Genomic DNA, 26052 nt, shown 5'->3' with positions numbered 1-26052 from the left:
TACATTAAATTGTTTATTTCTTTTTTATGCACAAAACTACTATAGATTCATTACATTAATATAATGTTCATGTAAGAGCCAATAAAAGACCAGATCTGAAACTGGCTCCACACAAAGACACTGGGATTAAGTCTAGATTTATTTATTCTAATATTTATTGATATTATTTAATAACAGATTTATAAAATGTAAAGATCAACAGAGTCATGAAGGTTGATTCTGTCCGAATGACGAACAGGAAACTGCTTCACATCAACAATCAGCTTCATGGAAACATGACGGTTATGGTTTTATTTTAATGACGCTGATAAAAAAACATCTAATTTATCAGAATAATTTGAGAATAAACATTTCAAACATTTAGTGGAACAGAAGATAACAGCTGACAAACAAACAAACAAACAAAACAAATGTTATTTTTATAGTAGTAGTTTTATCATAATAACAGTTTTAAATTAATATATTTTTAATAATTCTGTGTATTTTCTGTTAAAGGATTAAATGTTTGGTTTAGTTTTGTAAGATGCAGTTCATGCTGCAGCCTCTAGAGGTCACCACTGAGTTAGTTCTGTGAATATAAATTAAAATCCTCATTCTCCAGGTTTTTCCACGTTTTATTTCTGAGTCTTCCGGGAAACAGGTGAAGAGACGACTGTGTTTATTTCTCTCAGTTCAGCTTCAGGTGAATCCGCGACGGACGCGAGAAGCAGGGTTGTGTTTGAAAAGAGGAAGAGGAGGAAGAAGGAATTCAGACCATGTGACCCGTTGTTCTTCTTTATGATAGAGCAGGACAATCTTTCAGCTCAGTCGTGACGATGAAGACTCAGATTAAACAAGGTGAGAGAAAGTTTTCAACTTTCAAACGCTTGACTCTCTCTCTTCGGAATCAACGCGGAAACTTTAACTGTCGGTTTTAAAAACGAATCAAGTGTGAAATGAAAGTTTTACTTTCGTTTTCACGTTTTAGTGTCGAGACAACAGGTGAAGTTAAAGTTACTGAAGAATAAAACTGTAATAATAATATAACACTGAGACACTGCGACTGTGGAGGTGAAGACTACTACTACTACTACTACTTCTTATAATGATACTACTACTTCTTATAATGATACTACTACTTCTTATAATAATAATAATACTTCTACTAGTACTACTACTATTACTACTTCTTATAATAATAATAATCATAATCAAAATAATAGTAATAATAGTTATAACACTACGATTAATAATAATAACTGTAAGAAGATTAAGTTATTCTATCATATGTATTTTATTTTTGTATTTCCTCATTTGGGAAAGTTGCGTAACTGAGAAGTTGTTTGTCTCAAGTTCTGGTTAAAAACAATATAACAGCAATAAATACATAGAATCTAAATGAATATCTTTGGAAAAAATAAAATCAAGATACGAAATATATTTGAAAAGTATGTAAACATGTAAATAAATAGGATATTAATTGTTTTCATATCTATAATTAAATGTGTGTGTGTGACCACAGAGCTGATGCTGGCGAGCCTGCTGCTCGTCTCCCTGTGTGTCCAGGCCGCCGCCATGTTGGACGGCAGACTGGACGTCCACTGGGAGCTGTGGAAGAAGACTCAGGGGAAGACGTATCCAGATGAGGTGGTTCCTCTTTGTTAAAAAACGCTCGGTCACAGATTTTACTCGTGACTGGAAATAAAATCTGTGTTTGCGGATTTGTAAAATCCATATTTATGTTGTGTTTGTGCTCGTGTTGAGGTGGAGGATGTGCGCCGCCGGGAATTGTGGGAGGAGAACCTGATGCTCATTACCAAGCACAACCTGGAGGCCTCGATGGGGCTTCACACCTACGACCTGAGTATGAACCACATGGGAGACCTGGTGAGACGCTCGCTCCGAGGCCGTTCACACCAGGAACAACTGATCATCGATCGTTATTGATTCGCCGTCATCACGTCTATTTATCAATGACTCATACTAGGGACCCCCGAGGGCCCCAAAGGGACTAATATGTTTTCTATAATCTCCGACCAGACGATTCACATCTGTAATATACTTCTGAAGAAGAAGTAAAGCAGTTTAACATGTAACAGATGTTTATTGTGGCTTCACACATCCACGATATTGATGATTTCAGTGATTCCACCTTAACAAAACATCCATCCACAAAGAAATAAAGTGAAACCTAACTTAAAACTTTATTTAAAACGCTGCTGAATGAATCTGGATGGTTTGACCTCAGCGCTTCCTGTTTCCTGGTGTGTTTTCTACTTCCTGACAGACAACAGAGGAGATCATGCAGTCGTTCGCCACGCTCACTCCGCCTGCCCACATCCAGAGGGCGCCATCTCCTTTCGAGGGGGCGTCAGGCGCTGATGTTCCAGACTCGGTGGACTGGAGACTCCGAGGTTGGGTCACCAGCGTCAAAATGCAGGTAATGAGTCAGAGTTTCCTTCGGTGAGGAGCCACAGAGATTCAGCAACTCGCACGTTCCTCCTGTTCCTTGTTTCTGTAAATCGCTTCTTGTTAAAACAGGAAGACGTCACCACAACCACATGTTTCTCAAATGTTTCACCTCGTCCACTTGCAGAGGAGGCGTGAAACCATGACTGAAACCCAACACACACACATATATATCATTAGCACATGTTTTATGTCAGTTTAATGTACCTCATGAATATTTATTATGACTCTATTGTATTAGCTTTAGTGTTGAAGTTTGGTTCTGATGCATCCAGACACTTTCAGATCTTTAATTCTTTTATGTTTCAATAACCTTGTTTTTTTTCTGTGACCTTTTTGTCAGTTTTCACCGAAGAGATGATATTTAATTTGAACTCTCTTATTATTAGTCATAGATTTAAACTGTTTTACATTTGAACAAACTCTTTTCTGGAGTAAGAGGATGTTGGTTAATGGGCATAGAAACAAAATAAAATAAATCGGTGACCTTTTTCTTTAGTTAGTCACTGAAGTCACTGTGAGAGTTTGTGAAAAGTCAATAACAAAAGTGGAAAATTTAAATGTATTTCTTGTGTCTGAAATATTCAAACAAGAAATGATGTTCAGAACTGACACATCACAGCTGATCATTCAACCAGAGTATTGATTTCACAACAAGTTAAATATAAATATAATTGACAAAAGTTCTTTAACCTCTTAATCTCTTTTCCAACCTCCAGTGGATTCATCTGCTCAGACTTGTCTTTGTGTATATTCGGATGCAGAATATTATATTATTATCAAGTTTTATAATATGGAGTATGCTTTAGGAACAAGTTTGAACCTGGGAGTAGGTGTGAGTGTATTTGACGTCACAGTAACACATCTTGTTATAATCCAGGGTTCATGTGGCTCCTGCTGGGCCTTCAGTGCCGCCGGGGCCCTCGAGGGCCAGTTGGCCAAGACCACAGGGAAGCTGGTGGAGCTCAGCCCCCAAAACCTGGTGGACTGTTCTGGGAAATACGGCAACAAAGGCTGCAACGGGGGCTTCATGGACCGGGCCTTCCAGTACGTCATCGACAACCAGGGCATCGACTCAGAGGCCTCGTACCCGTACAGAGGAAAGGTGAGTGTGCACTGCTGTGAAGACACTGGGAAGTGAATTGGAGATGTTCTGTCTCTGAGGTATCTCACTGTCCTGGGTCAGGGGAACAATCTGTGATCAGAGCAGAGAGAAAAGTCTCCTCTCTGATAAGGATCCTCAGGTGAGGAGAGAAGGTGCCGATCCACCGGGAGCTGCAGGTGATCACAGGAGACCAGAGACGCACAAGCTTTTTATTCAAGTAGAATGAAGTCGTTCTGGAGCTTTCTGATGATTTCTAATGATCTTCATGAGCAGATGGAGTTTGTTTTAAAACATTTAGCATCTAAATGAACTTTGTGGTGCGACCGTTCCCTCAGCTGCTTTTTTCTTGGGTCAAGAAAAACGTCTCATGCAAAAACTACTAAACCGAACTTCAACCGAGCTTGGTGGAGGAACGGAGCAAGAACCCATTAAGTTTGCTTCATAAAGCATCTGTCAACATTATCATTAATTCTTCAGGGAATAATTTAAAGATAGATCTTAAAAAACGCTTCCTTTTTTCTTTTCTATTTCTACGATGAGAACCAGACAATCACGTGTCCGATTATTCGACCTTGGCAGAAGTATGAACTCTGTCATTGATGTATTTATTTAATAACTATATCGTCTGTATTTAAACTCACAGACGTGGCCGGAATCATTAGTTTCACTCTCAGTTTACACACCAGCCAACAGGGATTATAATCCCAAAAAACGCGGGGTTAATCCAGGACTGAGATCTGATTTCTGTTAGACTTTGTGCTGTTTTCTCAGTTCAGGAGAAATAAAAACCTAATGTTCTTTTAAAGTGTAAACATGTAGGGAACCGGTGCAAGCTCAGGTTTACGGTGAGAGGATTCCTGTGTGAGACAAAGTGTGTGGGTGTACGAACAGCAACAATAAGTTAAGCACAACCCTCCAGGCTGCAGACAGCAACACTCTCCTCACTTGTCTGTGGTCGGCTGTTAATGTCTCTTTGGAGCAACAATAAATTAATCGGAGCGGACAACATGTTTGTCCTCCAGGCTCCATCTGGTTCGCTGCTGAGTGGAGGAGGAGGAGGAGGAAGAGGAGGAGGAGGAGGAAGGAGGAGGAGGAGGAGGAGGAGGAGGAGGAGGAGGACAGATCTGCTGCTGCAGCCTCGTGGACGTGTCGTCGATCTAGTTCAGCCCAAAAGTATAAAAACACTCGTGGAAGTGAAACAGCTTCTTAATGAACACGTAGATGTCAACCGGCATTTTAGATTTAAAATGTATTCCCTCTTTCATTTGAACCACTTCAAGAAACTCAATCTCAGGACGCGGCTGCGTTTGTAAATGAAGATGGACGACACGTCTCCACTTCCTCCCACCGCAAAAAAAAACGTCTCGCGGTAGTGACGTCATTTGTAGCTCGACCAATCACAAGTCAGTCTCAGCTGTCAATCATGACATCTCAGCCTGTTTTTATGACATCATCACATAACTTATTAAAGGGAAACTTATCAGAAACATGGAACACGTGTCCATGTCCCAATTGCTAACATGGAGGAGGTGGGGTTTATGTCCTCTACTACAGCCAGATCGAGATGGCAACTCCTTAGTAACGCCAAAGTGTCTCGATCGCCCCCTGGTGGCCGGACCTTTATGTGCCAGGTTTGGATTTAATTACTTATGCTATAAAAACAGGCGTCATGATTGACAGCTGAGACTGACTCACGATTGGCTGAGTGTGCGTATCGAAGGTCTAAAGTCTGGCTCCAAATGATATCATCACCACAAGATGGCAGCGTTCGTATCCAGGATATTTTGGCTTCATTTCTGGATTCCACAAAATTAGTTAAATCAGCCACAACGCAAACAGTGGAAGGTAAAGTAAGTTGATGTTTTGTTTGAATGGGGCCCCCTGGTGGCTGTGGTGCTCCAATTAGAGGGTTCATTTACGCCTCAGGCCAAAATCCATGACGTGGACGCTGTGTGAATCAGTTTGATCTCCTCACCTCAGGCTGGGCCGTGCCGCTACAACCCCGCCTACCGCGCCGCCAACTGCTCCAGCTACAGCTTCGTGCCTGAAGACGACGAGGGGGCTCTGAAGCAGGCGCTCGCCACCGTCGGGCCCATCTCAGTGGCCATCGACGCCACGAGGCCCACGTTTGCTTTCTTCAAGAGCGGTAGGTCGCACATCGTTAAGACTCTCAGGGGCTGAATGTCCCAACTGGATCGGTTTGCTGACTTCATATGTCCCGACATTTGTTTTGTATAAAATATGCTCGAAAGAAATCGGTTTAAATGTGTCTAAAAGTTATATTATGTATGAAATTAGATATATTGAGGTGTATTTGTTATTAGTGAGTTTTACTGCGCTCGTTTCAGGAGTGTACAACGACCCGACCTGCACCCAGAAGGTGAACCACGGGGTGTTGGCTGTGGGCTACGGTACTCAGGGCGGGCAGGACTTCTGGCTGGTGAAGAACAGGTGAGAGACCTTTACACATCTGGTCCACGTAACACGTACTTACATATATGAACATAGGGACATTTGTAATGTATGTTCCTCCTTTTGGTCGCGTCCGTGCATCAGAGGATGAACAGGGAGTGAAACAGGGAATTCAGGATGTGCTGTTCTAGCTCTTTAAAATGTCACAAACGTCACAAAAGAAGCAGCGATGAAGAAGCAGAGATGAAGAAGCAGCGATGAAGAAGCAGCGATGAAGAAGCAGCGATGAAGAAGCAGCGATGAAGAAGCAGCGATGAAGAAGCAGCGATGAAGAAGCAGAGATGAAGAAGCAGCGATGAAGAAGCAGAGATTGACTCCGACCACGAGTCTGGTCTCAGTCAAACTTATCTTGTGAAACTGGTCAGAGCGGTTTATCACGTTCCTCACCACAGTGATTTTCTTCATCACTTCCTCCTCGGTGCATGTTTATAGTTGTGAACAGTAACTCAGTGCATTTAATCATTCAAGATCTTGTTCTCGAGTATTTCAAATTCATTTTACGTTAAAAAAAAAATCTGAATTAATCAAGAATCATCATTAGTCCACTTGGTTTATTTAAAGCTGTGGTTTGTGGTGATTTCTTGTGAATTTTCAGATTCCGTTTAACACACTGATATAATGATATGATATCAAAACACTTTGTTAAAGAATAGACTATTTTTTTTACCTTAAATGTATATATATCTATGTATATATAGATATATATATGTATATATATAAATATAAATATAAATCCCAGTGTCTGATCTCCTGTGGTGAAGTCGTCTCTAACTCACCTGGATCTTATTTCCACCTGACGACTCAGCTGTGAAGAGGTGGGCGGGGCCGACCTTATAAATTCAGGCTGGTTGAGTCACGACGAAGATGAAGAAACGTTGTCGTTGTCGTTGTTTTAGCTACTGAAGAATGTGAAGAGCACTTTGATGTTTTCAGTTAATGAGCTTAACTTATAAATGTAGATAATCAAAAGGTCCTTTAAAAGAACGTCAGGCAGGCGAGAAACTCTGAACTGTTTCTGTGCATGTGTCTGATCTCAACACATGTATTTGTAATATGGTGATAAAGTGATGATCTGCAATGTGCATTTAGAGGAAGACAAACTGATGCAGTCAAGTTTATCATATGAACAATATGCTGCTTCCATCACTTGAAATTCATTTTACATTTATGTTTCTTTGGATATGTTAAAACCAAACATGTAAATGAGGATGTGTCTGCACCACATCTGTTCATTTGCTCATCACATGACATTTACTCGTAATGTCCCAGGAAGCTCGTCCTCTGCCTGTTTTTTTAATTCGTGGTGTTCTCCTCCGTTCTCTTCGTTCCAGCTGGGGAACGACCTTCGGGGAACAGGGCTACATCCTGATGTCGCGCAACAAGAACAACCAGTGTGGCATCGCCAAGTATGGCTGCTATCCCATCATGTAGCAGCACGGAGAGACAAAGAAATCTTTAATAATCATAACTCAATTCTTTGTTCTGTGCAAATTTTTCAATGAAAATGTTTTACAGTAAGAGCCACTAATGGTCCACTAAGTGTTACTAAAAGTACCAGCACTCTTTGGTGTATTCTTATAAACGTATCTCCAGGTGGAAATTTAAAAGTTTTCCTCTAAGCACGTCATCCCTGAAACTCACTGTCTCGTGTTTGTGTGATTTTTTAAATCTGTAATGATGAAAGGTAGGTACTCGCTGCTGAGGCTCAGACAGGTTTGGATCCATATATAGGTTTAGTCTCAGTAAACATCACGTCTGTGCCTGTGACGCAGTCGAGGTGAAGAAGTGATTTTTGCTCCAGCAGCTGTTAAACCTACCACAAAAGCCCCGTCTGAAAGGAATCCAGTGACGTGGGAAATTGGTGTGTTGGTAAATTTAGCTTTTACATGTTACCAGGGATCGTCAGATGTGCCCATTCATCTCCTGTTAGATATCTGTGCACATGTTGATGTGGCATGTACAAGCTGCCTATAGGCAACTCGCGTGATCGTGCACGGGAGAGAACAAACGTCCTTCTGGTGTTTTTTATTTCCCACTGACTCCCAAATATTCAACTTTACCAAGACGTCGGGAGACAAACAACCATTCACTGTCACATTCCCACTACGAGCAGCTCAGAGTCTCCAGTTAACTTTAGTTGTGCGTCTTTGGACTGTGGGAGGAAGTTGGATGAAATCTCGCTTCGGGGGGGAACATGCAAACTCGACACTATTAACTATTAACCACTGCGCTGCCCGACAGATTCCAATTTTATGGAAACTGTATTTTCAGTAACACAATCCTCGAGTCCTGATGATGATGCGTATATCTTCTGTTTAATCCAATCAAAAAGTGATGACAAGTTGTGGTTTGACAACACAATGATTTGTTTGTTGCAGTGAACCTTTTAAATGTTGCAGCTGTTCTGAGTCTTAATGCTAAGCTAACCAGCGTCTGGCTTTAATTTCATATACTTTCTCTGCAAAAAAATAACTAATAAGCAGGTTTCCTCTAATGTTCAACTACTGTAAAGAAAGACAGTAAAATGGGCTTTGACAATAATTAAACTGATGAAACATTAATATATTCTCTGTGTCCGTAGTGGCTGATTAATGAAAAGTGTTATTTTAATCCACAACACTTGATTTTGATTTGAAGTGGATTCGCAAAACCTCGAATGTGTCTCGAGGGATTTTGGGGGCCACAGGTAAAAGGAAGGAAGCGAGGGGCATTGGTTCTTTAAGGGGGCCCCCTAACAGATCGGGAGCCCTGCTTTGCCCATCCTTTCGCAACGGCCCTGGTGATAAATCATCATAGTCCTGTAGAGAAGAATAAATATATTTATACTATAAAACAATAAAAATACATAACGTATTGAATTTGTTATGCAATCGAGTCCAAAAGCTACCGAAGGCCAACTTCAGGGTTAATGAGGATGAATATGATAATGAATATAACCAATTTAAGAAATACTACAAGTTAGAACTGCCAAGTAAAGTATTACTTCATTATGTAAAGATATATCGGTGTCTCCGACGGCCCCTGAAACAAAGTCAGCCGAGCGCGGTGTTGGGTTACAAATGAGTCATTTTTATTTTTTTAGTGCAACATCACAACAAACAATTTTCACATGAGGTATTCAAAGGGATTTTCTTTAGTTGTTGATACAAAATGTCCCACCATGATTGACGTTTAAAGTGTTGTGTATCTTTTTTTAAAGCCTTTGGTTGGTTAGCCACATTCATTAGTAAGTCTAACACATGAACAAGAATGGCACGAGAAAGCATGGTGGGTCGAGTCCGAGCTGAGGAAACTTAGACTCAAATATAATATTCCCCTCAGCTCTTCCCCGTTTAAAGCTTTTTGAATGGATTTCATTAATTCCTACTTACAACAGTGGGATCGAACAGTATTTCAACTACACTAAACATTTCGGAAAAAACAGGGTTGGGAGGGGTGGCTTACAAATGTGGAAAAATAGCTTCTGTCTCCTCTGACCTTTTTTTTTTTTATCTTGGGGCGGGTGCTTGATTCTTGGGCTTTTTCTGTTACATGATTCTCGGAAAACAAGGAATAGGCAACGTTGATTACAGCAAGATCCTCCTTGCTTGGATTGTCACCTCCTTTTTTTTTTTTTTTGGTCTTGAGAGTTGTATTTATATACAGAGCATGGATCAATGGGACACTCTAGCATACTGGACTTAAGCTTTGGCTGGACGGGGGCCACGTTCGGCCCCTGTTACGGATTGATTCCAGCACGTTTGGTTTTCGGAGTAAAAGGCATGAAGAAGAGACGGATGGACAGACAAGATAGATAGATTGATAGATAAGATAGATAAGACAGACACCCTGACAGGATGGATTCTTTGGTTAAGGAATATCTTTGCCACACAACATCTCACACAGTTGAGGTAGATGGGTAAAGTCTTCATGTACACACAGGGTTAGGGTAGGGTAGGGGGCGAGGACGGGAACAAACAGGGGACACCGGGGTTCACAGAGTCCAAAGACTTCCATCTGAAGACACTGCCTCGTGTCAGTTTCTCAGTTCCAGCTCAACATAATAACACAACTGTCTTATGTAACATAAATACTCAGCACGCCGAACCCCACTGGTGCTTTTTTTTGAATCCTCTGAGTGCTACTGTAGCTCTGATAGGGAACTGCTAAAACTACCCATGATACATCACGATTCAGCAGTTACCCATCAATCTTTGGTTGTTGTTTTTTTTTTTTTTGGTTTCAACATTATCAAAAAAAAATGTACGTTTTTTTTTTGGTCTTTTATCTTTTTTTTTTTTGGTTGTTATTTATTCTGAAAGTATATATTAGCTTTCAGTTCCGCTATTCCATTATTCACGCTCCTCCCCCTCCCTCCCTCCCCTCCTCCGACTCGCTCTGCAACGGCCTTCTGCTTTTCAGGGTCAAGTTTCTGTAAGAGCCACTAGGGGGTGCCGCAGGCTAAAATGGCAATGCGGATCACCTGCAGCAGCCAAATGGATTCACCTCCTCCCTCCTTCTTCCTCCCTCCTCCTCCTCCTCCCCCCCCTGTACAGAAAGGGAAGAGCCTCCCCTGCTTGACACGGAGCAGAAGGTGGCTCAATACAAAAAGCTCTGTCTCCATTTTAGGCCTCCAGTCAGCGAGACAAAGGGGAACCTGCAAGGTGTCACCTCAGCTTTGGTACAATGACAGTGGAGCGCAGGGGTCGACCGAGGAGCCTCCCAGCGCTTTTATTTTTCAGTTTTTTCCCTTAACTGCACCCCCCCTCTCAGCATGCTTACAATTGTTGCTCATTAAAGTTTAATTCAGCTCCATGCCCCACTACTCCAACACCTCCTGTTCCTCGAATAACCCCCACCTCTCCTACACACACACACACACACCACACTACCACTGTCTTCGTTCTGGACGATTCAGCCTCCTCTCTGATCTCTCCCCCACGCCCTCTGAATGCCCCTAAACCCCACAGGTCTGGCCGAGAGCGGACCCCAGACCAGATACCCAGAGAGGAGATGGGATGAAAAAGGCCTCGGCTTTGAAGTCTGCGGAAAAGTCGATGGCCTCTTTCATGACCGCCCGTCTTTCAAGTGCACGCTGTGAAGGGGGCCCCGGCAGCCCACCCCTCCCAATGTTAAAGACAGTGAGAGAGAGAGAGAGAGAGAGAGAGAGGGTGGAGAAACACCGGGCTCGCCTCGCCACTCTTTGGCAGCGTTTACACCCGGGTCAGTGAATCAGATCCTGGGCAATTTCTCCTGATTCAGGCATTTAGCATTTAAAACACTGGGAAATCAGGTCACTTGAGCCTGCAGCAGGTTGCAGGGGGAAGACGGCCACAGACACTATGAGCCTCGAAAGCCTTTCAGAAAGTTCAAGGGACACACCCTAGGAAGTTCAGGGAGCCTAAACGGCATTGCAACTAAATTGGAGATCTCCAAAAGAGGAGGACCAAATCTCTCAGAAGACTTAAAGATCCTAAAAGACCAGGAACAAGGTGTAAGACCTTCAGAACTCAATCAACACAAACCCGAGGAGTCGAGGAACCCGCTGGACATTAAGAGCCTCAAACTCCAGGAATGAATCCTAGCACCCGCAGAACCCTGATCCACGTAAAACAAGGAACCTCTCGAAAACCAAGAGCGAATCCTAGCACCTTCCAGAACTCTAGGAACAGGAAGACAACCCCAAGATCCACGTAAGACGAGGAACCTCTCAAATCTTAAGAACCTCCCAGAACCAGGAGTGAACCGTCTTGGAACTGAGACAACTGGCAGAAGGGTTTAGAATGTGGAGGACAGTAAGATCACACTGAGCTGGACATAGACAAGACCGTCTGCACTGCACTGGGGAGGGGGGGGAGATGGGAATGGGAGAGAGAGAGGAGGGGGTCACAACCATGCATTTCCCCAGGCAGACAAACTGTACGCATGTTTGCATGTGACCCTGAAGGACTCGCACTCAATGGGACCTTCAGACAGCGCTTTAAGTGGGTCCCCAGACACAGTCCGCCAGATGGCGTCGGTCCGGACACAACTTTACAAGCAACCTGTGAACCTATGGGATGCCACATCATTGTTGTTGTTATCGGTATCAACATCATTATTATTGTCATTATTCATAGTGTTATTAATTATAAATATTATCACAACATTCAAACAAGCTTTGGCCTTGACGTTAAGAGCTGACCGCAGAGACAATTGCAAGAGTAAAGAAATCCCCGTTATTCTACAAAAAACAAAAACAAAGGCCAGGCCTGGAAGATAGAGAGAGATACGTAACATCACTGGGTGGTTCGGGGTCGGGGGTCAGGGGTCAGGGGTCGGGGACTCAGGCCGTACATTCAGGGACGCAATGTTAATCTTTGGTATTACGATGGGATTCTACAGCTAAAAGTGCCCATCAGAAAAAAGTCTTCAGTTTCACACAGACATACAGAGCATTGTTAAATAAATACTTACAGTATATAGATTAGCATAAATAAATAACCAAATAAATAAGAAAGAGGGAAAGAAAAGGGGAAAATAATAAATACACAAATGCAGTAATAAATACATTGATCAGATCAGCAATTGCATTTAAAAGGATCTTGGTTTGATTTAACTATTGGCTATAAGGAGGCATGTCAAAGCCTTTCCTTTGTGGACCAAAAAATGACCTTGTACGTCAGCAGGGCTGAAACAAACGGCCCCGTGCTCCCAATGTGTTTCTATAAATAGAGCGATGTGCTTGAAATCTGTACAAAAAGGGCTGAAAGAATCACATTCCTCCATTTGTCTAGACATCTGTAAAAAAATAAAATAAAAAAAAAAAAGATTTCAACATGGAGCAGAGGTGTGTACAGTTTGAAAATGAGTGGAAAAAAAAATAGGACAATGTCACTGTACATTGTGTCGAGTGTGCCTCTGCACCGCGGCGCCTCCGTGGTCAAAGGCCGTTTCTCGTTTTTCTTCTTTTTTTTTTTGTGGCTTGATTTTCGAGTCAAAAAAAAATTGGCCGTGGAGCTCACGTCTGGAAGCTCGGTGAGAGTCTTGAAGCTGGACGTTTGCACCAACAAGTCCGTTTCTGCGTCCTACTTGTTTATTGATTCGGTCCGGGCGTACAGCGAGACGCTCTGCGCTCTCCCCCCCCTCGAAAACTCTGATTCATTCAAGGCGGGACCATCCTCACAAAAGCACAGGCAAGGCTCCTGCTGACGGTGAAATGATTGACTGCTGGAAGTTACAGACGCTACAGAGCCCTCCTGATAATTCCAGGCTCTGGACTCGAGACAACGCCGCACAGACGTGGGAACCGTCGCCATGGAAACACATGCTAAGAAAGGGAAATTAGGTTCTTCAGGAAAAAAAATGGCTAAGTTTTAAAAAAAACGCCTTTTCTTTCCTCTTTCACCTTGATTCTCGAGGAAAAAGCCGACGCGACCGTGTTTGTGGAGCACACCGGGGCGGGGTTAACGTCTTTGGATGGTGGTGAACAGTTTTGATTAAGATGTTACACGATGGCGCTCTCCAGCTGTGAGCAAACGACATCTTGATTCTTCACGTTTGGAGAGATGACAATAGATTTGAAGGTACACCAAAATATGCTTCCTCCTGATTTGTAATACCCTCATTATCTCTACTCTACATAATCAAAATAATGCAATGAGATGGCGTCTATGTGAGGGCGTGACTCTTCTATGAGTCAAATAATCTTTGCACCCTCGACTATACAAGCAGGACCTCACATCCTGCGTTCATATCACTCTGGGTATCGCCCCCCTTCCATTTCAAGGAAGCGATCAACTTTGGTTTGGGAAAATGCTTCATCTTCATAATATCATCTACAATCGCTGGCTCCGTCGCTCCTTCTGATAACGAGGAGGACATTTATTACGGCTGATCTCTGCCTAGACCAGTCTATGTGCCCCCTAGCTCCCTCAGCGCCCTCCCCACCGCACCTGCTCGGCGGTCCGTCATCACGCCGTGCTGCAGGACACTGCGGAGGAGGAAACGCTGGAGCCCGAGGAACCCGTGGAGGAGGGACGGCCCTCGTCTGCCCACTTGTTGATGTTGCGTCGGCGGGCGTTCATGAAGAAGTTGCTGACGGTGGACAGCTCCAGGCCCAGCTGCTGGGAGATGGTAACCTGCAGCTCTTTGGTCGGGCGGTGGTTCTCCCTGAAGATGGCCAGGAGCGTACGCCGCTGCAGGTCGGTGAACACCAGCCTGGTGCGCTTCGGGCCTTGATTCCGCTCCAGCTTGCTCTGCTCCTGCTCCTTCCGCTTGCAGGCTGCGGGCACACGGAGGAAAGATAAATTTAAAAAAGGCGAAACGGGTTAGCTAACACACTGGCAGGCTAACTAGGACAAATGGATTAAGCTGAGGGAAAGTGGATTTGTTGAAAGAAAACAGATTAGCTAAGCAACTTTGATTAGTTAAAAGAGACGAATCAGCAGCTTCATTGTTGTGTAAAGGAATCAAGATGTGGAAGCCATCACGTCTTGTTGCCAGTGAGCTGCTGGGAGGCTGCTGGGATGAAGCAGATAACCACGTGCAGGCCACAGCTCTGACGTTTCCCTCATGGTTTTCATTACGACCCCTTTTTGAAAAAACCCTGCTCACATAGATCTAAAGACAAAGTGCAAACTCGTCATCGGCTGACAAAGGCTGCGTCCCCCAAAAAAAACCCAATATAATCACACTCAAAGACACAAACAGATGCGATGCTCGTTTTGAAAACAGTCTTTCATCCACTACAAGGGAAAATTACTGCGAGTTATTATGGTATATTATATTTTGGCAGTTAAAACTATCGCAGCAGTTCATATTCTGGCTTGTACTCGTCCGTATATGTTTTACATTTTAAGTTGTAAAACACATCCAGAGAGCGGCGAGAGAGAGAAAAGCCAGAAACATTTAAAGATCACTTCACATTCAGAGAGAGATCAGCTGATCATGAAACGTTTCCAGCATCTTGTGGCTGCATTTAAAATAAATGAATTGTGACTGTTGTCATATTTTAGGCAGACTCTTTCTCTCTTGCCTTAATATACTATTTTTTTTAATGCCCTGGTCCACGGAGGATAAAACATTATCTCATTATTCCTCCGTGTATTAGCTCCGTGTCAGAGTTGGCCATATTCAAAGTGGTAATAGAGGTGATGAAGTCTCCTGGTAATTTGTATTTTAATGCAAGTCTTGCTTACGCCGACCAGAAAATAAAAACTCGAGGTCCGGGTTAAACATCACTGGCCGCTCAATTATATAATCAATACTTCCTCTGGAAAAGTCTAAAATTAAAAAAAGAAATGTCCTGCGAAAAAAATAAAAAAAATAAATAAGAAACGAATATAATAAAAGAGGCATTTTCGGTCGAGTGAGGAGGGAGAGGATGCTGATGTGTGTGGGCTGAGCTCAGATCCATTTTGAGAATCAGACGTGCATTTTGAATTCAGGCTGCATGTTCCTCTGCATATCCATCGCTGAACCTTTCACCTCGAACACGCTGTAATTCTGTATTTACAGGAAACACAACACCAACCTCTGCCTTTGTGTACCGAGCCAACTACCCCCTCCTCCTCCTCCTCTCTCTCTCTCTCTCTCTCTCTCTCTCTCTCTCTCTCTCTCTCTCTCTCCTCCGTCCATCTCCCTCCACTCCCTCTCTTCCCTTTACCTTAGTAGACACTTCAACATCATTAGTTTCTCATAAAAGTCATTTACATGTGGCGGCAGTGAGTGAGCAATAATCACTTTAGGGGGGAACTAATTTATTTTCTATTAAAGGCGGGTTACGTCAGGGGTGAGTGAAACAAGCAGAGTCGGCATTGCCCCGGGTGTTTAGAAGCCTTAAGTGGACTGAAACATATTTGGGGGAGTCATGCAATTACCTAAATGCACACGCACTTTAAAGAGGTTTCAATCAGCTCGGTGTGGCTGAGCGACTGTTTTGCTGATGGTATCAAAGGCGTTTCTAAGTGTAAGCATTGGTGTATGTGCACTCAACACGCACGTGCACGCCAACGCACACACACACACACACACACAGTAGGGATGGATGGACTTGTGCCGACAGCAGACTTTTAATACCGGCCAGCAAACTGGAAACAAAAATTGTCCTCTTCTTTTTGTTTTGTCTGCATTTATTTATTTGGCCGTGCAACACCTGCTTTATTCAGCATGGAGCGAAATATTTGTGATATTAACACAACTCTCACTTTGGCTCCTCAGAAGAATAAAAATGTGGGCGCAACGCTGAGTAATTTGACATTTTTGGTATTAAACTGTAAAAAAAAAAATTACGTAACAATGTCGACTACTATAACCGTAAAATGCAGAATCTAGAATTAAAGAATACAACATTTTGTTTTTAAAATCTTGACCCAAACCACTGGAAAGCCGGTGAAATAATCCTGCTGCGATGCCAGACTTCTTCACTTGCTCTAAGAAAACAAGGTTTATGAACTCTACTATTGACTCTATTATTGATCTTGATTAGATGAACATATCAGCCGGCAAAAGCCTCGAAATCCCATATTTCAAACACACACACACACCTCTCACACACACAACACATGCTACACACACACACATTAGATTAACCGCAAATGCTGCCTTTTGCTCTGAAAACAGCGCTCGGTTGATTGGCTTATATCTTCCTATTGAGAAGCAGCTCACAGCGCGGGGGGGGGGGGGCTGCTGCTGCTGTTGACTGTACGACGGCTCCTCACTCCTCCAAACTCACTGTGGCAAATTTCTCTCATTAGCCGAGTGCTCGAGAAATAAGTGTGACCTTACAGACGTCTTTTCCCATCACGGCGATCGTCACGACGGCATCAGAGCCGGGTCCGGGGGGGGCCCGCGTGGGCACGTGGCCCCCCCGGTGGCCGGGCTCTGACTGCCCTGACATCCAGCCGAGTTTCTGAAACTTAAGCACTGGACTCGACGTGAATAAATCTGGCCGCTGAAACCCCTGCATACGCTCTCCTCTAAAATCATTATCTGAAGGAAATGTTTGGACTCGGGGATGCACTCTTGTCAACTTGAGATTACAGGGGCCTGTTAGCGTTTAGGCATCCAGAGCTTGTTTGCATTTCTGAGAGTTATCGAACGACGTCTCATTAAAATCTGAACAGGCCGAGATGTCAGCGGCATGTCAATATCACTACAAGTGAAATTTCTTCTTCTCTTTTTTTTCCCCAAATGCTACATTTTTCACAGGCGTTACACCATCCACGCCATCAATATTTCTGGGTTGGGGGTTGGGAGGCGGGCTGCAGCTATGGAAGGTGTATATACAGCGGTGCACTCTCAGCTCATGTAGTAATGAAAGGAATGACATGATAGTGCAGGCTAGCTTGCTGGTAGCGTGGATTTATGGCTTGTTGGAGGAGTCGGGGTGTCCTGCAGCTCTCCACCACCTCCTCCTCCTCCTCCTCCTCCTCCTCCTCCTCCTCGCTTCCATCGCCTCTATCCCTGACTGACGAACACAGCGCCGACCATTAAGTAAATGCTTCCTTATGCTGTAATCATGTGTAAAAGGCTCACAATTACCATGCTATAAATCCCCGGTGCTGGGGCTACTCATGGAGACATAAATATTCCCCTATAGGCTTCTTATGATCGTGGGAACAGCCCCTAATCATGATGTACGCCCCTGTCTCGTGTTGCTGAAACGTGATCGAAAGCCCTTTCCCTACCCCCCGGCGTCTCAACCTACACCTCCCCTCCTAGCCAGAGAGACCCCCTCCCTCCCTGCAGCCCCAGCCCACCCCCTGCTGATTTCTTGGGCCAGGGGCTGATAGAAATTATTGATTAAATCTGTGCAGCTCAGACTCCTCGACCCACAGAGGCTGGTTAACCCCTTCAGCGCCGGAGTGGGGGGAGCTGCAAGAGCTAGATAAAAAAATAAAAAAAAGAAGCAAAAACAACAACCCTGTTTGTTTGGTTGTTGCGCAGCTCAGGCCACATCGGCCTGCTTACGATTCCTGATATGTAAATGGAATCGGCTTTGACCTTTGAGCCTCAGCAGCCGAATGTGAACTGTATGCAGCGAGAGGTGGACAAGGCTTTGTGGCTTTCATTACTGTGGGGGTGGTGCAGGCACTGGAGCCGACACGTAAACCGCATTGACCTTTCTTATTCATTTAGACCTTTAGTCAAGGGCTTCGGCCATCATCTTTAAAGTTATAGTCTCTGATTCCCCCCCCCCCCTCGACTTTAAGTGTCGGAGCATGGCTGTACGGTCTTTATCCTGCCTTCTTCTCCAACTAAATCCTGATTGCCTCCTCCACTGCCTGGGGTTGGGGCCGGAGATGCATCTCATATACGGCACAGTAATCCATAGAGCGCGCACACACACACACACACACACACACACACACACACACACACACACACACACACACACACACACACACACACACACACACACGGGAAAAAACAAACAAGATACTGCAGATAAATCCAGGAGATCACCTCCTCCGTGTTTAGCAAAATGTCGCTGTTGAAAGACAATTATTAGAGGAGACAAAATGGCAGCGACCACATTCCATAATCGTCCAGCTCGGCAGCCCGTCCATAAACAAGAGACGTGGTTATGGAAATCGCACCGGGCCCGCTGGACGACACTGAAGGGCCTTTTATGTATTTAAGCGAGTGTTGCATTAGAGAGGATCATCTTAAAACTTGAGGCGTGAAGCAAAGAGCACTTGAGCTATCTTCAGACCGGGGGAGCACAGGGCAGCGCGCATTCAAATTCCAGTCTCGATTTTGCCGATGCGGCCGAGGTGTGTGTGGGCAAGGCGTGCTGCTCTTTCCCATGGAAATCAATAGAGGCTTGTAATTAAACAAAAGGGGTTGGCCGGGAGAGGGAGAGGAAGGGGGTGTTGAAAAAACACAACAACCCCCTTCGGAAAGTAGGTTATGTAGAAAAGTGCCGAGCTGTCTAAATTGTGGCTTTGCCAAGAACTAAATATGCACTTTGAGAGTGTGTGGGAGCAGCGAGAGGAGCATTGTCAAACACAAGCACACTTCTCTGTGTAGGGGCTTTAATTTTTTATGAGTCTGATTGATTGGCTGCTCGGACGCGGGGCACTGACTCGTTAAAATAATGTTTGTGTTTGTAAAGATGAAGGCTCGCAGGATGCTGCGAACAAAGAGAGAATGATTGATGATTAGAAATCTGCTTAGAGGAACAAAGGGCCGTTTCTCCACCCGGACGGGAGCAGGGGGCGTTTTGCATACAAGGTCTGAAAAACCGCAGGATTGGATTCATCAGGCAAAACATTTCTGTGGAATTACAGAACAAACCCACACACACAACTCATCTGCAGATAAGAGGTTCGCGTGTGATTGGTGTAACGTTTTGCTAAATGGAGGATGTACACATGTGCTCTCAGAGCCAAACAATCAAAGATCAATAATTGTGAAGGGATTGCAAGAGTGCACAATCATTACCTATGAACCCTATTGTGTTGTTGGGCTTAATCAGTCGAGCTGCTGACAGGGAGCGAAAAGCAGTGATCAACTGGGAAGGCTCACACACACGTACCACTCACAGACCCCCGCAGTGAGCACAACACTCAGCACACACACACACACTCACACACTCGTCCATGCTCATCTCATATTACTGTGTTCACTTGGATCTCCTTCTGTGCGCCGTGTATCAGATGGGCCCTGAGTCCCAGTGGAGGCACAACACTGTAACACGGCACTGTACAGCGTGCTGTTGTGTCTTCAATTCACATCCCTGAAGAATATTAAATGTCAAGTAGCGGATTACAATGTGCCTTTCAAAAAAAATATATAAAAAAATCGTTATCCCCGTGAAATCTGTTTTAAATTCTGCTTCTGCAACGAATAATTATTTTTTTTTCACCATCGATTTCTTTTATTTTGTTATTTTTCCCCCAAATGATCATATTAATTGAGTTCAGAAAATCTAAATATTTGCTAAGAAAACTAATCAGAATCCGTCAAAACCTTAAAATCCATTGAATTTTATGTAAAACAGAAAAAGGCCTCAAATGCTCAGAAGCTCAAACAGGCCATTTTCAGTCACATCCTCATTTTATCGATAAATAAAATAGCTGTGGATTAATTTCTGTCATCTGCAAATGGACTCAGCTCTAGAGACTCGATGCTCCTCTGGTCGAGCAAATCACCTCTTTCTGTTCCACATGTGCAGAATCTCTCGAACCCACGAGCCGCTGCTGCCTCGGAGCAGAACGTTCGCATTTGGCTTCGCAGTAATTGCCTCAGCGACAACGTTGATAAAAGACGTCTGGCAGAGGCTCAAGTCTAATTTGCATCAGCTACTTTGCCAACTCAACTTCGGCCACGCGCTGAGCTGATATAAATCACTGCTCGAATTAATCAATCGCTCCAGAGTGGCATTTCTGCACAAATTATTTTGTGGGCTCAAAAGCGATTAAATTGCCAAACGCTGCTCAAGCTGATCTTCATGGTTCATTTAAGAGGAGGGCAAATGTCTGTGGCTTTTTTATTGTAGCTACTGTACAAATCAATAGAGGCTGTTTGGGAGCTAAGTAAACAAAGGAACGGCACATATGGTCCTTTCTTTCTGGGAACTGTCCTCAATGTGCTGAGAAGTTCCTAATACCCCGGCTGTTGAGACAATAGAGGATCCGGTGTGAAGAAGGGAAACATCAGTATGATGCTTCTGCTTTTCCTCATGTCTCAACCTGAGCTGCATACTGATTACTGGAGAGGAGGATTTTTTTTTGGAAGACATGGAGAAGGAGGGTGTTTGGGGAAAACAAGGGGAGAGAGTGTCTGTTTGTTGTTGTGATTTCTGTGTGGGAGTGTGTGTACATATGTGTGTGTGTGTGTGTGTGTGTGTGTGTGTGTGTGTGTGTGTGTGTGTGTGTGTGTGTGTGTGTGTGTGTGTGTGTGTGTGTGTGTGTGTGTGTGTGAGAGGCAGATAGAGAGCAAAGCCAGATCTTACCCTCCAGCCGGAGCGAGGCCATTCTTTGAAACTCTGGCTCCTGGAGCCAGCGGGACATCCTCTTAAAGGTCTCGCGGCCGGACTTGAGCTTGCCCCAGGGCTTGGGGTTCCTCAGGAGGTCGGACAGCGTGCCCTGTGACCTACACAGAACCCTCTCGGCGAAGATGGCCTGGGGGATGCTGTACCTCTTCAGCTCGGTGATGATCCTCTGGGCCACATCCCTGGTATTGATCTCCTCCCCGGTGCTGCCTCCGCTGCCCTGCATGCCCGACAGCATGCCCTCGCCGGGCGAGGACGAGGCGGACGACGAGGAGTGCAGGTGCTCGCTCACCTTGGAGGCCTGCTGGCTGGGGTGATGGTGCGGTTGGTAGTGCTGGCTGTAGAGGTGAGGGTGGTGGCCCGTGACATGCTGGTGAGCCTCCATTTTATTCAACTGATGCCCCACGGACACGTCGCCTCCTCCAAGGCCCGGTTGCGAGATCTCGCGGGCGAAATCCGATGTTCTGCAGAAGAGGCTCCCCCCGTGGACGTCGTAGCCGCCGTGGAGCATCTGACCACCATTGCCATTGGGGCTGTTACCCAGACTGCCATAGCCGTGCATGGAGGAGCCCAGGCCTGAACCTGTGGAGGGGGGGGACAGGCTTTGGGTCATGGCGAGGTCCTTGCCATAGGGGTTGTAGAAGTTGGTGCTGAGGCCTCGGTCCTCGCGCATGAGGGTGAAGCTCCCGATGACGTTGCTGACGGGCAGGCAAGGGTGGTGGTGATGGTGGTGGTGGTGGAACTTGTCATCAAAGGGCTGCAGGGGGGTCAGCGTGGTGTAGGTGCTGCCGGAGCTGGACGGGGAGTCGCCGCTGTAGCCCAGTGCCGACATGGAGTGGTCGAAGCCCGGCGGACGGGGCTCGGGCTCCAGGGACATGGAGGGGCCCCCGAGGGAGGGCCTGGGGAAAGCAGCTGAAAGGTCCCGCGAGTGCAGCATGGCCCTGCCGTCCTGACTGTGAGCCAGATCCGGGTGAGTGTGGAGGGACATCTCTCCTAGACCCCCGTCCATCTTCAGCTCCTGCTAATAAACCTGGATCTGTCCCCGTGTGGCTCTTCTCCTCTTGTTATTGTTGTTTCCACAGCCGGGGCCAACAGTCTGGAAGGTCTCTTGTTACACCAGACTATGGATTTATTGATTTGTGAATTAATTGATTTCCGGGCTTATGGGGTGTCTAATTAATTATCTGATAACGTTAAGTACTGTCTTCAAACTCCCTCAAACTCCCGGAGAATCGAGTTGTCCGCCGCAGCAGGAGCTTGGACTGGTTTTTATTCTCACTTGTGCATCAGCTCCTCTGCCCTCTTGTCTCTTTGGTGCTCAGCGGCTCCTCGGCAGAAGCTTTTGTGCCTGCGTGCGTGAGACAAGACGGTGTTAGTCCGCTGCGTTTAAACTTTCATGGATGCAGAGCAGGAAAAAAAAAAACATCGAATACGGTTCGTCTCGTCAGGTTTAGACGCAGATTTACGCACATGCATCTTTAATAAAAACAACCGACGCGTCGGAGGGGTTTTACCTCGCGGGACAAACCGATGTTTTTAATCACTTCAACAGAATCTCGTCTTAGAAATAAAAGATTTTTTTCCCTTCTTATATCAAATAAATCACAGAAGTATCTCACATGCACGCGAGGCGCCGCACATCACACATTTACTCCACATGTAACGAACCCGAACGATGCGTAAACTCGACACTCGACCACGACGACGATCCGTGGACACACACACACACACACACACACACACACACACACACACACACAAAAAAAATCACGGACATGTGCGCGTTCACAGACGAGAACAATCCTACCTTTTTATTCTCACTGTCCACTTCTCAGAGCGCGTCCGCGGCTGTTGTCCGTCCTGAGCATCTCTCGGACTGTGTCGCCGAGCAGCGCTGCAGATTCACACAATCCGCGCCCCGGGGTGCAACGTTCATCCACAGCCAGCGCGCACTAAACCATCTGCGGTCACACGCACACGTCCTCCCTCGCTTGCGCCTTCGTCCCCTCTTTGTGTTCCCACTCTCCGCGAGGAAAAAAAAGAGCTCGTCTGCTTTTCTGTCCCTCTCCGGTTTTTTCCCTTCTTGCTCCACACTAGCTGCTCGCCTCTGTTTCTTTCATTATCTCGTGAGATTTTCCTCCTCCTCCTCCTCTTCCCTCTGCCTGCCACTTCATCGATCTCACCACCAACTCTTTCTCCTTCTCCTCCTCCTCCTCCTCCTCCTCCCCCTTGCTCACATTGACTCTCTGCTTTCAGTGCGTCACGGCCTTAAAAATCTGACAGATGTGCGATGAAATTCCGTCTCCAATTAACCCTTTCTCTCCGGGGCTGGGGGGTGACGAGGCGGGGGTGAGGGGGGGTGATGCTCCCTCTCTCTCTCTTCTCTCTCTCACCACCACCCCCCCCCCCACCCCCACACACAGGTTAAGCTTTCTTCAGCTGATTGCGCGCACAACTTATGAATCGCGTGCACACATCCCGTGTATTGCATGTGATCAGTGGGTTTTCCTCTGCAGCTAATGTCGCGCTGCTCTTCTTCGTGTAACAAGTGCAGCTGCTGTCACACGCGACACAACACGTGTGACCTGGACGTGGAACGAGCTGCAGTGCACGAGCAGTTCAGTTATTATTATTTTATGTTATTATTATTATTATTATTATTATTGGCCTGTTTTTTTTTTTGTTAAATGGCTTTAACTGGGATTTGTCATTAATTACATCGGTGCACGAGAAGCTGTGCAGCACCAGGGATGATTAAAAAACTGAATTAAGTGTGAATATGCTATTATGGGAATCGCCTCACTAACTTATTGACTGCGGAATAAAAATGCATCGTCCTCCTCCAGTTTGTGTTTCTCTCTCACTCGTCTTTCATGGGACAAAACGTAAAAATCACACTTTTCATGAATAAACACTGTGACGTGATACTCGTGCTCGTGCTCGTGCTCGTCTCTTCTCTTAATCAGCGGCTCCAACACTTGAGTCCGAAAGGTCCCTTAACGAGATCAATGCGACCCCCCACCCCCCACCCCACCCCACCCCCAGAAAGAAGAAGACCCTCAACCTGCTGCAGCACTGCAGGCCCGGACAATCCTACGCGTGCACGTGAGCACACATGCATGCGCAGGATTGTCCACTGAATGTAATTTTGGTGTATGTGTGATTTTTATGAGTGCCTATATATATATATATATTACCTCTGTGCGTGCACACTCATCCATTTGCGCGCATGCACATGAGACCAGTGTCCATTTATGAGCGTGCTGGCGCCTGTGCGTGTTTATAACAAGCATATAAATACACATCTAGTCTGCATGGCGAGGCCCGTGCGCGCGTGTGTGTGTGTGTGTGTGTGTGTGTGTGTGTGTGTGTGTGTGTGCGCGCCGCCGGCCTCCGAGAGAGGAGCAGGGAGGCAGCGCGCATACTAATCATATCTGTCTGTCAGTTTAATTTTCAGAGATGAGCAGTTCTGGCGTTTGGAAACAGCGGAGCGCTGCGCGGTGTGGGACCGCCGGCTTCCCGGAGCAGATGCTGCCCTATCGATCCGCCCCGCGCGCAGCCCGCACGGAGGGATGCGCGTACGGCTGGCGAGTAGCTGGAGGTAAAACACGGTCAACGGCTCCACGGCGGAAATAAAAGGAGGTCGGGGTGAAAGTTCACCTTCTGTGGCTGCAGAACCCGAGAAGTCCGGGCTGACACCCGAGCTGCGAGGGGCCCCCCAACTTTTTTTTAACACTGCGGCCCTGGAGGGGAGCTGGCACCCGGAAAGGGGGTGGTCACACTCTGGGTTTGGATTCCATATGAAAACACAGGAATCATCCAAATTCTGTTGATGAACGTACAACGACGGTGATGATTTCAGGCGTCACATCTAAAACCCAACAGTGTAAATGTGTAGTTTCCATCGTGAGTCACAGCATCTACATCTCAGCTGCTCTCAGAGGAACGTGCACCAAACCCATTACACGCACAGGCAATAAATAAAGTGCTGGAAAACTCCGGTTCGAGCCATTTAGCCGCAGCTCTCATCCAAAGTGACTTTAGAATCGGTGGCTGCAGAATAAGCTTTTAATCTGAAGTCAATATTGAGCGTGTTTAGATTTTAACCATTTAGCTGATGCGTGCATCCTGAGGGACGTGTACGGGCTGCATCAAATCCTGCATCACCGATATTACAACCAGCCAACGGCGAGGGGGTCAAGGGGTCAGGGGTCATCGCTGTGACCTCAGAGTGACCACGCGCGGTGCAGGGGAAATAAACAGAATCACAGGAGGAGAGAAGGAAGCAGGAGGAGAGAAGGAAGCAGGAGGAGAGAAGGAAGCAGGAGGAGGGAGAGGAACGAGTGGAAATTGTCAAGAGTGATACAATCACATTGTATGAGAAAGAGAGGAGCGTGCATTTCTGCAGCCGTGGACGAGATGCGCGTGTTGGCACAAAGGCCCATGCGCGCGTCCTCCTCCTGCTCCTGCTGCTGCAGAGGGATGGAGCAGCAGAGCCACATTATTCATCCCGCATTTACACTCGCCCCTCAAATCTGCGGTTTAATCACCGCGTAAACGTGATCACTTGTTGGTAAATTATAATGGATGGAGCGCACGCGCGCGGCCGCAGTATTTTTGAATGAGATATTGACTCGTTGTTTGCAGCAGAGCAGGAAAAAAAGAGGAGAAAGTCCCAATGAGGGTTTTAATGCAGCGTCCGTCGGTGGAAGAAGAATCTAATCTGGAGGATTAGAGCAGCGTCGGTTGATTTCCTATTAATCTGAGTTCGAGTCTCATCGAGGAAAATCTGAGAGTGAAGACGTTTTTAACATCAGGGTTTTTTTTATTATTTTCCATCGTCTGAAATGTGAGAATAATAAAAAGCATGTTTCCATAAAGGAGACTGATGAGGTTTGTTGCTGCGGAGGCTTAAGTGGCCTCTTTGTTTTTATATAACCTGCATTTAAACACACACACACACACACACACACACACACACACACACACACACACACACACACACACACACACACACACACACACACACACACACACACACACACTACTGTACAGTACATAATACACA

At 45.6% G+C, this 26052-nt stretch overlaps 2 protein-coding genes across 2 annotated transcripts; one reads left to right on the top strand and one right to left on the bottom strand.

The window, feature by feature from the left end:
- Positions 1-617: 617 nt before the first annotated feature.
- Positions 618-7866, top strand: ctss2.1 (cathepsin S, ortholog2, tandem duplicate 1). The gene is made up of 8 exons (XM_035164176.2): positions 618-837; positions 1502-1626; positions 1744-1866; positions 2267-2419; positions 3329-3553; positions 5534-5699; positions 5902-6004; positions 7357-7866. The coding sequence occupies exons 1-8, from the start codon at positions 816-818 to the stop codon at positions 7454-7456; spliced, it is 1017 nt and encodes a 338-aa protein (XP_035020067.1). The 5' UTR covers positions 618-815; the 3' UTR covers positions 7457-7866.
- Positions 7867-10964: 3098 nt separating this feature from the next.
- onecutl (one cut domain, family member, like) lies at positions 10965-22896 on the bottom strand. The gene is made up of 3 exons (XM_035162937.2): positions 22792-22896; positions 20946-22332; positions 10965-14267 (listed from the first exon to the last, which is right to left on the bottom strand). Exons 2-3 carry the CDS (start codon positions 21991-21993, stop codon positions 13957-13959), a joined length of 1359 nt encoding a protein of 452 aa, XP_035018828.1. The 5' UTR covers positions 21994-22332; positions 22792-22896; the 3' UTR covers positions 10965-13956.
- Positions 22897-26052: the final 3156 nt, after the last annotated feature.

The sequence above is a fragment of the Hippoglossus stenolepis genome, chromosome 8, assembly GCF_022539355.2.
Source record: "Hippoglossus stenolepis isolate QCI-W04-F060 chromosome 8, HSTE1.2, whole genome shotgun sequence".
In the NCBI taxonomy this organism is placed as follows: Eukaryota; Metazoa; Chordata; class Actinopteri; order Pleuronectiformes; family Pleuronectidae; genus Hippoglossus; species Hippoglossus stenolepis.
Note: the sequence above shows the minus strand (reverse complement) of the source record. Positions and strands in the feature narration are given on the sequence as shown.

Excerpts from the sequence above, each read along its gene's own strand:
- ctss2.1 (XM_035164176.2), top strand. The coding sequence starts at position 816 with ATGAAGACTCAGATTAAACAAG. Across the intron at positions 1,867-2,266 it reads TGAACCACATGGGAGACCTG|ACAACAGAGGAGATCATGCA; the intron begins GTGAGACGCTCG and ends ACTTCCTGACAG. Across the intron at positions 6,005-7,356 it reads TTCTGGCTGGTGAAGAACAG|CTGGGGAACGACCTTCGGGG; the intron begins GTGAGAGACCTT and ends TCTTCGTTCCAG.
- onecutl (XM_035162937.2), bottom strand. The coding sequence starts at position 21,993 with ATGGACGGGGGTCTAGGAGAGATGTCCCTCCACACTCACCCGGATCTG. Across the intron at positions 14,268-20,945 it reads GGCCTCGCTCCGGCTGGAGG|CCTGCAAGCGGAAGGAGCAG; the intron begins GTAAGATCTGGC and ends GTGTGCCCGCAG.